The following is a 12,183-nucleotide window of genomic DNA, read 5'->3' as shown; positions in this document are numbered from 1 at the left end:
TGGATAAGATAAAAAAAACAATAGAGATAAATATAGAGTAATAAACTTAGGACCAAAAAAATTAACTTCTCAAGTAAGACTTAGGGGAAGTACATAAACTAGTCAGCAGTTCCTGTAGAAAAATATCTGATGTTTGAGTGTACTGCAAGCTCAATCTTAAGTCAACAGTATGACACGGCAGCCAAAAAGAGGTCTTATTTAAGTCTTACATTCTTGGTCCATGACCAACCTGTCTCTTTTAAAGGCATATGTTTTTTATTACACCTTTGATGTTTCTTGTCACTAAAGTCATCGTTCGTAATATACTACAGCTTCCTTAAACCCACCAATCTTTCTTTTCATTATCATTTTGTGTCACTGGAGATTTGAATTATTCTAAGATCATGTTGTTCCATGATTCACAACTATATAATAGCATTACCAGGAGAATATTGGCATTAAAGAAATAGGCTTTCACTGACATATAGCAATTTCCTCACAACAACCTGTGAGGTGGGTAATGCAAGTTATTATTATCCCTGTTTTATAAATGTGGAAAGTTCGTCTCAGAGAGGCTTAGTGACTTGGCTATATTCATGCCACTAATAAACATTAGAACCCACAGTTTTCCAGCTGACTGGTCCTTCAGATGCTCCACTCTAAACATGCTGAGTTTCTGCACTTGATTCTATTATGGAGTAATTTCATGTCCCTTTGCTCTTAGTTGGCCTCCTGGATAAACTCAGATTTGTTGATGTTATGTTGCTGATAAAATTTGGTATCAGAGTGGATGTTTTGATAGAGCAGAGTACATGGAGATTATCACTTCCTTTGTTCTATAAAGAGTGTCAGTTTTGTTGTCTTTCCCCCTAAGAACAGTCATGACAGATTAGTGGACATGGAAGAGAACAGAGGATAAGATTCTTCCCTTGCCACATGATTCAAATGCATGTCTTATCATGCTTTCTTTTATGGATAACTGAGGCTCCTGATGATTCCATCAAACACCTAAATCCTGACCAGGTCTTTGTAAAGGTTCTTGACAGCCCTAGGTAGAATTGTCTGCAAGTAAACTGGGATTCAGTGGTGGTACTAGTTAATGCTTTCTCTTTTCAGATCCTTCCTAGCATGTACTCCTTCATTTTCTTGATTCCTGATGTGTGGACGTTTAAGGGTAGTGGTGTAATCTGTGTAATTTTTATCTTACTTGTTCTAATGAGCTTGTCCCTGAGGGACAAAGTTTGCTTTCAGAGGCCTGTGTGTCAGCTTCCTCTGACTTGTCTTGGCATCTGAGCTATGTCCACTGGCTATATTCTGTGTCTGAATCATGTACTGTTTTTCTTGGACCCATTTTGTTGTATAGCATTAGCCTCACTCTTCAATGGGAATTGCCTTACTATGTGGCTGTCCCTTGGTATTTGTTATGTCAGCAGCTCTCCTTGCTCAGGATGTTTTTGTTATTGTTTTTAGTTCATGTCAGGTAAACAACTACAACTCAAGACTACTGGTAGCTTGCCACAGTTGATCAAGAAAGGAGGCTTTAGGGGCTACTAAAGTTAAAAAATTAACCACAACCCATTCTATCCAAAGATGAATCCTGGTTTAGTTTCTATACAAGAAGGGGTTAATTAAGAACTTGCATGGTTATCAGATTAACAAAGGATGAGTTAAGGACCATAGGGAAGTGGGGACATAAATGGGAGGAACTAACTGGAATTTCCACAGACAAAAATTCAAGTGCCCATTTTATACTCTGTTCTTCAGCACAATGAAGGAGCTACAGGCCTACATTTGCTGATTGAAGGACACAGAAATGGAGACTACTTTTAAACTTGGCAGAATGCCCCTTCTTAAGAAATCAAGCATATAATGCAGGCCTGCAAAGTATTGTAATAAACTTAGGAATAGGAGGGGACTGAGGCACATGAAAGAAAACTACCTCACCAGCCAACAAGCTTTGAGAACCTGACACTATACTGTGTGCTCTACCTTTTAATCCAGTCAGACTACTTTGTATTACCTTTACCTTCCCCACCTCCCTGAATTTCCTTCTTTGCAGATGTGTTCAGGGAGTACAAATACACACACACACACACACACACACACACACACACTTTCAGACAAATTCTCAAGTTTATCTGAAAGGAGTTGTCATCTAAATTTTTCTTCCTTCTTCCTTAAAAAAAAAGTGTGTAGCTGCCAAATGAAAGGACTATCAGCATGCATTAATCTGAGTCATGCAAAGGATCCTTTTAAGGAGGCCCATTATCAGCTCAGGTTGTTTAATCCTTTGGGGATGGTAGGAGGGGCAAGAGAGTGGAGCTGCCTTCATCCATGTCAAACTTCAGAAGGAAGAGTTGAGCTGTCATGGCAAATATTTAGCCCAGTGATCACTTGTGAATCATTTCCACCCCCAAATGCCTAAACTTGCTAATCCTCAAACTTCCTTCTTTTAAACCAGAGTCACAGTGGGTGTTAGGGACCCCCAACCCCACTGCTCTATGTAGTAAGGCCAGCCCAAAGGCAGGAATAGGTAAATCATAGTCAGTTCTGTGTTTGGGTTAGTTTTCTATTGTCAGACTAGGACTAAAAAGGAAAACAAAGATTTAAATGGACTATTTGAATTAGGACACATGGTATTCTGAGCTGCTTCACTAGGGAAATATGAGTCCTGTGAACAACTGGGCTTGAGAAATAGTTCCTGGTAAAGACGAATAGCTACTATTTGGCAAAAGCAGGCTGGTTTCTGGAAAACTACCAAGGAGGCACAGAAGACCTATTACTTTGTAGTCTTACCACCTAGTGTGTGTGCCTCGCACATAGTAGGCACTTTAAAATGTTTATTCAGTTGAATACAGTGAGGTCTGTTTTGCCCTGACAGAAATATAGCTTCATTCCATTTCTTATGCCCCTGACAGCTCATTGCTGTGCTTGCCCTTCTGGTGTCTGTAATTTTGTATTAGGTAGTTACAACATAGTGGTTGGGCAAGGCCTGACATCATACTTACAGACATGGCAGTGAAACTAAATGACCTTTCCATTCATTTTTCCAGCAAATTCTACTTTCCTGGTTCAGGGCAGGTGAATCAATCTTTAGAAATAAGTGAACTCATTTATTTGTATCCTGAATGTTGTACCAAATCAAACAAGTTTATTTCATTTGCTCACCTCCCTTCTTCTGCCCCTGCCCCCCTCACAGAAGTCTGGATGATAGAGTGGGAACAATGAGAGAAGTTTTCTAGCTTGACTGAAAGCAAAGCAGCTTTGAGAGTTAGCAAAAGCAGATGTCATGATTCAAAGTCACAAGGAGAGAGCTCAAGTGTGGGGAACAGCTGTTCTTTGGAGCAGAGAGAGGCTTCAGGTTGTGGGAAGAGCATGGAACTTAAAACCAGAAGGCCTAAGTCCAAGTTCTGTGACTTAATTGTATATGTGAGATAAGTCCCTTTGCCTCACCAGGTGTTAGTTTGTCATCTACAAAATATAGGGAGATCACATTAGATGGTCACTAACATCCCTTCCAACTATAGGATACTCTAATTCTGTCCTTTAAAAGACAGAGGAAGGACAATTGCCAACTACCATCACTTTATAACATTTTCTCTGTCCTCATGTCTGACTTGTTCCAATAGTGATTAGTAGAGGTAACTGCTTGAAAACGAGGCCCCCTGATTTTCTCAATGGGTTCCATAGGGATTGGGAGTTTGGTATGAACATTAAATGTTGCCATAAATTTTAATTGGTTTTGAGAAAACAGAATATCCTTTCACCAAATACAAAGGATCTATAATTTTTGTCATCATGAGGAACTCCCCATGTAGTAATAACATACACCTGTGGTGTCAGACTCAAATAGAAACTATATCCTTGCAGGCCTCATATTGACTTAGAAAATATGCATGTTTATATATTTCTCCTTTTATGAACACATTAACACATTCAAGTCAGATAGGAACTACACTTTGATATAATTTGGGCCACACTTGGGAGTGTTGTGGACTACATGTGGCCCATGACTCACATATTTGACACCTTTGCCATATAGCAATGCAGCTCACCATCCATGACTTAGAAGATAAGTCCTAAGTAGTTGCTTGAAATACATAGGGGTTAAGTGACATCCCTGGGTCACACAGCTGGTAAGTGTTCCAGGTAGGATTGGAACTAAGGTCTATCTAAATTCAAGTCCAATACTCCATGTGTTATGCCCCATTCCCTTTACCATAGTCATTCCAAACCCACAGATCAGTTCATTTCAAGAAAGTGTGTTATAGAAGAAAGAGTTATAGCTCATACAATAGCAGCTTCTGGCTGGAATAATAGGCTTAAAACGTATGGATATTGGTCATCTATGCTATTACTATGTTCCAAACCAGAATTATCCATATTGAAACCTTCATCTTTGGAGCAATATTCTGAATCTGTCAAGTTTTTGTATCAGCTCTCAAGCAAAATGACAGTATCTGCTGTCTCAATCTGATGAGTCATAAAATTATTTTGTATGTATGAGAACTATCTAAAAAATGTGATTGCTAATACCTGTGATTATATTAACCTTATTTTCTATATTATTATCATTTTTATCACTAATAATTAATACATAATTTAATGATCATGTCTTGGAGTCTTACCCTATACACAGAAACTATGCAGGGATTCTCATCTCTGATCTCAGATCCTTCCACAAATATGTGGGACAGCCTTTGGTTAAGAGCAAAGAGAGATACCTTAGGGATCACTAATATATGTCAAAGATATAAATACACAATTCAAGGAAAATAAATTTAGAACCAGAACTTTTCCATCCCACATAAATTTTATGAACGTTTCATATAACGTGAAAAAAAAATTAGATAAAACAAGGCCCATGTCAAAAAAAAGAACTCCAGACAAAATGGTCTCTATAATAGTAAGTTATGGAAGAATTGTGTAAAAAAATGAACTTATAAATTTGAGGGAAAATAGGAATGGGGGAGGGGATGGAGATTTACCTTAAGTCAACATACAAGTCCATGGGGCAGCCTGAAGTAACTTAGCTTAGACCAAAATGAAAACCATATGATGCTATTTCTTTAAGCTACTAATGTTTATTATTACTATATGCATTAATAACAGTGAGCATCTAATTGAAAAGGCAATATGACATATTCTTGAAGGCACCAAATTGGGCATAGGACATTTGTGCTATACTTCTGGCTTTGAATGGTTTAGGGCAAGTCAATTAACTTCTCTGGGTCTCTACTATCTCATTTATAAAATTAAGAGTTTTTAAACTAGATAATCACTCTGGTTCCTTCCAGAAATACAATTCTATATGTCTGACTCAGACTGATTAAGCAGGGAAGAATTGAGTGGGCCGGAAAGAAAAGATCATAAGCTAATTTGTTACTGTTAAATCGTTTCAGACTCTTTGTGACCCCTTTTGGGGTTTTCTTGGCAAAGACACTGGAGTGGTTTTCCATTTCCTTTTCTAGTCCATTTTACAGATGAGGAACTGAGGCAAACAGGGTTAAATGATTTGCCCTAATCACACAGTGTCCGAGGTCATCTTTGAACTCATGAAGATGAGTCTTCCTGATTCCAAGCCCAGTGCCCTATTCATTGCACCACCTAATTGCTAATCTGTTAAGGCATTGACAAAATACTATTGATTATTTCCTCTCCTGTTTGTTTTTACTTAAAAGCATTGTGAAAATGTATCAGTTATACCCTGAAAAACTGATTCCATCATTCAGGTGGTTTTCAGCTCCATCTTCTTTCCTTCCCACAGCTGCTTCTGACCTGACAGCATTCAGTGATCCTCGACAATTCCCAACTCTTCCTTCCATTTCTGATGCTCGGATGCATTACCCAGGAGCCTTTACCTACACCCCAACTCCAGTCACTTCAGGAATAGGAATTGGCATGTCTGCCATGACCACTGCCACAAGATACCACACTTACTTACCCCCTCCATACCCTGGTTCTTCTCAGGCTCAAGGCAGCCCCTTTCAGACAAGTTCTCCATCTTACCATCTCTACTATGGAACATCAGCAGGGTCCTATCAGTTCTCAATGATGTCTGGTGGAGACCGCTCCCCTCCACGTATCCTGCCTCCTTGCACTAATGCTTCCACAGGATCTACCCTCCTCAACCCCAATCTTCCCAACCAAAGTGATGTGGTTGAAGCTGAAGGCAGTCACAGCAACTCCCCAACCAACATGGGCACCACAGCAAGGCTGGAAGAAGCAGTATGGCGGCCATATTGAATTTTACCTAGAGATGGGCCAGGACTGAATTTGCTTTGATCTACTCTTTCCCAAAGTTATTCCAAATGCCCTATGGGACCTGAAGGCTGTTTTACTCCTTTCAGAAGTAACTCCCTGTGGTGGCTAGGCCATCTGGCCACTGTGTCATTATTTCATCCAGCCAATGTGCAAAGAAGGACAATATTTTCCTTGAAATGGTCCCTTTTTCAGGAGATAAAGCCTTCTGGAACCAAAAGGACCCCAAATGGTTATACCCATCGGTCTTGAAGTAGATCATTACCCTGATCTGTTTCCAGACCAATGGCCTCTTAAGCATCAAGTGCTTCAGAGATCCAACAGTTCTCACATGCTGTTTGACCCATCTCTGATTTTTACACCCACCACAACCATAGTGTGTCTACTTCACCATAAGGACCCACTGATAGTTGTAAGGAAGTATAGGTAGATTCCCAGAGGGAAACTGTGAATGCTTCTGATTTAGCAATGCTGTGAATAAAAGAAAGGTTTTATATCCTTGACTTAAATTTTTAGCTAAGTTGTATATTCCAAAATTTGGAATTTTGGTTTTGGGGAATGCGACTCATCCTATTTTGCATCTAATTCATTTTTATTTCTTTTTTAGGCACCTTATAAATTGCAAAATGCATATTTGCATTTGGGTGGTTTTTTAATAAATAAAATTGTGCTTGCTTCTTTCTTGCTTTGACAGTTGAAAGAATCAATCCCCTTTTCATTGGGGTTTTATTTAACTTTTCCTTTGAACTTGGGTGTAGTTGTTTTTAAAGTGACAGCTACAGCCTTGGGTCATTTTCAACTACTGTACTCCTATAGTGAGTTCCCAGGTATTTATGTATCTTGATGTCTAGACATTTACTTGTGTGTTGATACTTTTATTATTTAAATGTACTTATAATAAGAGGGAAAACAATCAAGTACTGCATTTTTATTTTTTGGTAGCAACCAAAGTTAAATATATCACATTGAAAAAGGCTGAGGGTGAAAAGGATGGGTAATAGGATCACTTAGTAATCCAGAAATATTGTTTACATTTAACTCCCTTTCATTTAAATCAACTACTTTGTAGCTAATAACAATGTTTTAACTGGTTTTTCAAACACTGAGGGCCTTTTTAAGTATCAGGAACATGGAACTCTGTTTAACAAAACATATCACATCTGTCTGCCTTTGTGTCTTCAGGTAGACCCACTGACTACAGAGACAGTACCAATGGGCCCAGGAGTCTGTTTCTGACACCTAACAGCTCATTGCACAATCCCCCCAAGGTTCTGATTTTTTTCAGATACTCACTATGGAATGTGTCATAGTGGAGCTGAGTTCTGAGCTGTAACTAAATGGGAGCCTGTGGGTCTCAACTGTTTTTTTTTTTTTGGTTTGGTTTGGTTTGGTTTTAGCTAGTTAGGTCTAAGATGAGAACTTCTGGACCCAGAGCACACAAAGTATTCTAGCCTGTAAAAAATGTGTCTTTAAACTTAGCACTTGTGACCTGGCATAAAGTTTCTGATCACCTCAAAAAGTTGGGAGTGGAAAGGAACAGCTTTAGTTTCCATGAGTTTTCATCAGTTGAACCCAGAGGCTGACATCTGAATACACAACATCCATGTGCATCGATCACAAGCACACCAACATTATGTTTCAATGCAGAAATGCCATGCATAGAAGGAACCCAGTTCCATGCTCCTGCTACCGTATTTCTCCTTTAACTCTCCTCTTGACTTCCCCTCTCTGCCTTCAGCTGTGCTTCCACAAGAGGGGGCCCCTGAATTCTATGGGAGAACCCACTACGCCCACACAGGAGTGTGGTATTAGAGATCCCTGGTATTCTTGCCCATCCTTAAGATTCAAACCAATTAGACATCACTCAACATTTTATGGCACTGTTTTTGTTTGAGGATTTAGTTGGAATGCAGTTATGTGACTTGATAAGTACAAACTGCTGATATTGACATATGTTTGTTCAAAATAATCTGATTGTTATTTAATGTACCTCTTAAATTAGAAGAAACAACTGCAGGTCAACTCTGCAGAGTATTTGAAAACTCAACTTTGCATCATTGTTTGATGCTAAAAAAAAAACTTTTTAAGGTTTCAAATTAGAAAAGATCCTTGGCTGCAGGCAGCAAAACAGCTGGACTTATTTAAAAAACAACTTGTTTTTGAGTTTTAGAAAAAAAATTTTTTTGCTTCTTTGTTATACATGAATGCAGTAGCACTTTGGTATAAAAAGTTACACATTAAACAATTTATGTTGTCAGTCAAACCTTTTTCATCCAATGAAAGAGCTATATCACATCTCAGAAAAACTCAGAATGTTCATTTTTAGGTTTAAAATTCTCTTTTCAGTTCAGTTTCATGTTTGATTACATATCATATTTGCTAGCAGCAAAAATGCCCACAATGATAGGAAATTTTAAAATTTACATTTCAAAAAAAAAGCCTCAACCCATGTTCCCAGATTAAACAATGTTGTTTTCATAAGATTTTTACCACATTGTCCCCCATGACCTTAAGTATTGACTAACAAAAAGATGAAAAATTTCAGTCTTTCCCAATAAGATTCTAATACCTCTAGGTAATCCATCTTGAATTCAACCTAGTGTCCAACACAAGGAGATAAGTAAATTATTCTCTCCAGTTAAGTCTTCACTTTAAAAAAAAGCAGGTATGATCTCTTATCTATCTAATTGTATCCCTAATTATTAATCCTTTGAGTTTGTCATAGACAATGTCATTTCTGACAAACAAAAACAAATAATATTTCGTTTTTTAAAAGACAACTAAATCTTTGTTGTTATTAGAAAGAAATTTCACTCAGACCTCAAAGCTATTTTCCTTAAGGAATTGCCTTAAACACCTTCAGAGATTATAAAAATGAAAACAGAAAACAAGGTGTACTATTTCAGGCATATCAGTTGAGGTCCCCTACAATGACCAATAATTGAATTTCATATTGTCAAAGGATTATAGATTTAGAGCTGGAAGGGACCTTAAAAACCATTTAGTACAGCACACTCATTTTTGCTGGTGAGGAAACTGTGACCCAGTGAGGTTAAGTGACTTGCCCAAAGTGTTGCATTTGGTGAACTGAAAAAGAAAATTTGGTTAAGGCATTCTAGTGTTTATTATTTATTGTCTCATGAATTCAGCTTGCTCATATTTCTGGGCTCTTTCTTTTTCCTTAACTCTAAACAGTCTTCTCTCTCTCTCTCTCTCTCTCTCTCTCTCTCTCTCTCTCTCTCTCTCTCTCTCTCTCTCTCTCTTCCTTTCCCCTTCACTCTCCCTCTGTTTGTCTCTTCCCCCCCCAATCTATCAAACTACACACCCTTTCTCTAAATTCCAAATATGCTGAACATAAAATTCCTATACTCTCTTCCTTTAACTAAAAGAATACGAGTCAGCCTTTCTCCTGAATGTAGGGTTTCTTCCAGCAAAACAGACGTTGCCAGCCATTTTGGATCTATTCTGCTATCCAAATGCAGAAACACTTAGAAACAGAAGCCTACAGTACAAATTAAAATCAGAGGGTAAATAAGCAGCATTTCTACTGCTTAGGGTGTCTTTGTAGATAAACAGAAATGCTCTGATTAGAAAGAAAATGAATGGTTTCACTCAAGCAACCTGTAATTTAGAATTGAGGATTTCTGTCTTGAAATACCTGTTTTCTTGGGGCATTCCATCCTGCTTTTTCCATATCTGAAAGATAGTTTGACAATCTCAGAAAATGTAATTCATTTTTGCTTTCACAAATATATGTATACATATGTATGTATACTCACACATAAATACACACACACACACACACCTGAGCAAAATATTCGTTTGTTTATGAGTTGTTCATTTAACTGGGTCAGTATTGATGAGTCTGACTACTTGGATTTTTCTCCTTCCTGAAGAAGAGTTTCAATTGACAGAATTAATTGTATTTATGTATGTAAATAGATTTTAAGCTTCATTGCAAAATATTTTTAGTGCCTGTAATAACTTTTTCCCTTTTGTTGAGTTTTTAAGGAACTTATCCTTATGTTTGCTAAATACTGTAGAGAAACCTATTTTTTTCTACCCTGGTTATTTTAAACTTCAAAATGAGCTACTTTTTATTCAGTTTTGTCAACAGTTAAGAGCATGGTTCCTATCAAAAAAAAAAACTGTTCGCTCTTTGTTGTAGGGGAAATGAATGTGCAAAACAACTGTGGGTTATTTGTGGTATTCCAGATGTACAAAAAATTAATGTAAAAATTAACTTCTCATATGAAGTGGCAGAGTAATCCATCTATTGGAAAAACAGCAAGAGGAAAAGCAGCCTCTTTTGAACAATTCCTTACCACCACCAAAAAGAAAAAAAGGCATATCTTCGGTTAAACAATTATTGGGTATGTTTGTAAAGTGCACTGGATCATTCATGTGGCGAACCCCCTCTTCCTTCCCCCCCCACCCTGTACTGATGTACTGGACAGTATCTGAAGGGGAATTTTCCAGGTCTGGCATTTCGAACCAGATAAGAAATAAAAGAATTCAAATAGCTTCCCTCCTCACCAAAGCATTGCTTGATACCACAAAAGAGTAGGCATTTAATTGTACAGTCAATAAAAGGCAGTACCCAGTGTAGTGCTACAAAATTAATGTCTGGCATATAGAGCAGCTGGACTGCAATTGTGGTTCTCATGGAGACTTGGTTTCTTTGTACCACACTTTCTTCTGTAAATTCAATATTATAACCAGTGTGAATGGCAAATAAACAGTTTGACAAGTACATACCTGTATCTGACTGATTTCTTCTTCATATAAAGGGTTGCTTATGTGTTTGTCTTTAAAGAACAAATGAATAGACCTTGAACCTGTCTGTGATAATGGCATCTAAAATGCAGCCCTCTGAATTGATTGGGCTGATGGTTTGTGTCTGTGTTCTTGCTTTCCAGGGCTCCACCTTCAGTGTGTGCATGCACGTTGATAATGGTACAGTAGCTTAAAGCAGACCTAGGTCCCTGATACCAATCCATTCATATTTGCTCATTTCAATATAAAAAAGAAAAGAGTATTTTTATTAAGGAATCAATCAATGTCATCAGCAACCCCTTCCTGTAAATCACACCCCGGCATTTCTAGGGATTTGAAAGTTTACAACAAATATTTTCTCAACCTTTCAAAGTTCTGTTAGTAGCGGAAATCCTAAATACTCTGTTTCTCCCAGGTACCTTTCTTTTAAAAATAAATAAATGCTTTATCGATTGTTTTTATACTTCTCTCATTTCCCAATGACTCCTCTCCTCCCTCACCATAAAGCTTATACCAGTACCTTTCAACAAAGAGTAATAATCATTTCCAGTATCACTTGTCCTCTAATTCATTTCAGTCTCCACACAGAGCTTTTACATTTAATTGTGTGCATAGTAACTCTGAAGAATCCCATTGTCTACAGGAGGCTAGAGAGCCCAGAGGGAAAGTATCCAACCAGGAAAGAAGAGAGAAGGGCAGAAAACATTTGCAATAGAGTGGGGTTATGCCTATAATAGTTTAAGGTAGGCCTTTACCCGGATATGCACTGACTGTAAGACAGGCACTCTGGGAGAAAGATGAGCTCTTTCTGCCATTTGATGACTATAATGTTTTACTTAGTTAAATAGAGACTAGTATTCTGAGATGATTACTTATCACAACTTCCAGAGTGCCCATAGTATGCATCCTTAACTAACTTTCACAGTCAAGAACCCACTGACGTGGTCAAGGAAGATACTGGCAATATTTTACAATGTGTAAACTAAAAACTTTAGTAGGATCACAGATTTAAATCAGAAAGGATCTGGAGTAATTTGTAATGTTTGCAATGTAAAAACAGCATCAATAACACTTGAAAACAAATTTTAACAAAACAAAACATGATTTCTCCCTTCCTAACAGAGAAGTGATATACTACAGTTCCAGAATGAGAAAGACATTTTCAGG

General features: G+C 37.7%; 1 protein-coding gene across 1 annotated transcript in view; it reads left to right on the top strand.

Annotated features, from left to right (window-relative positions):
• Positions 1 to 10,993, top strand: part of RUNX1 (RUNX family transcription factor 1) — a 351,115-nt gene extending 340,122 nt beyond the window's left edge. Inside the window, exon 9 of the mRNA XM_069074967.1 lies at positions 5,747 to 10,993. Within this exon, the coding sequence (XP_068931068.1) occupies positions 5,747 to 6,225 (479 nt within the window). The 3' untranslated portion in view covers positions 6,226 to 10,993. The remainder of the gene's footprint in view (positions 1 to 5,746) is intronic.
• The last annotated feature ends 1,190 nt before the right edge of the window (positions 10,994 to 12,183 follow it).

Source organism: Petaurus breviceps, unplaced genomic scaffold (assembly GCF_028583685.1).
Source record: "Petaurus breviceps papuanus isolate PSGF00001 unplaced genomic scaffold, PetGlider_PUasm1.0 90897, whole genome shotgun sequence".
NCBI lineage: Eukaryota > Metazoa > Chordata > Mammalia > Diprotodontia > Petauridae > Petaurus > Petaurus breviceps.
This window is presented reverse-complemented; position numbering and strand designations above follow the sequence as displayed.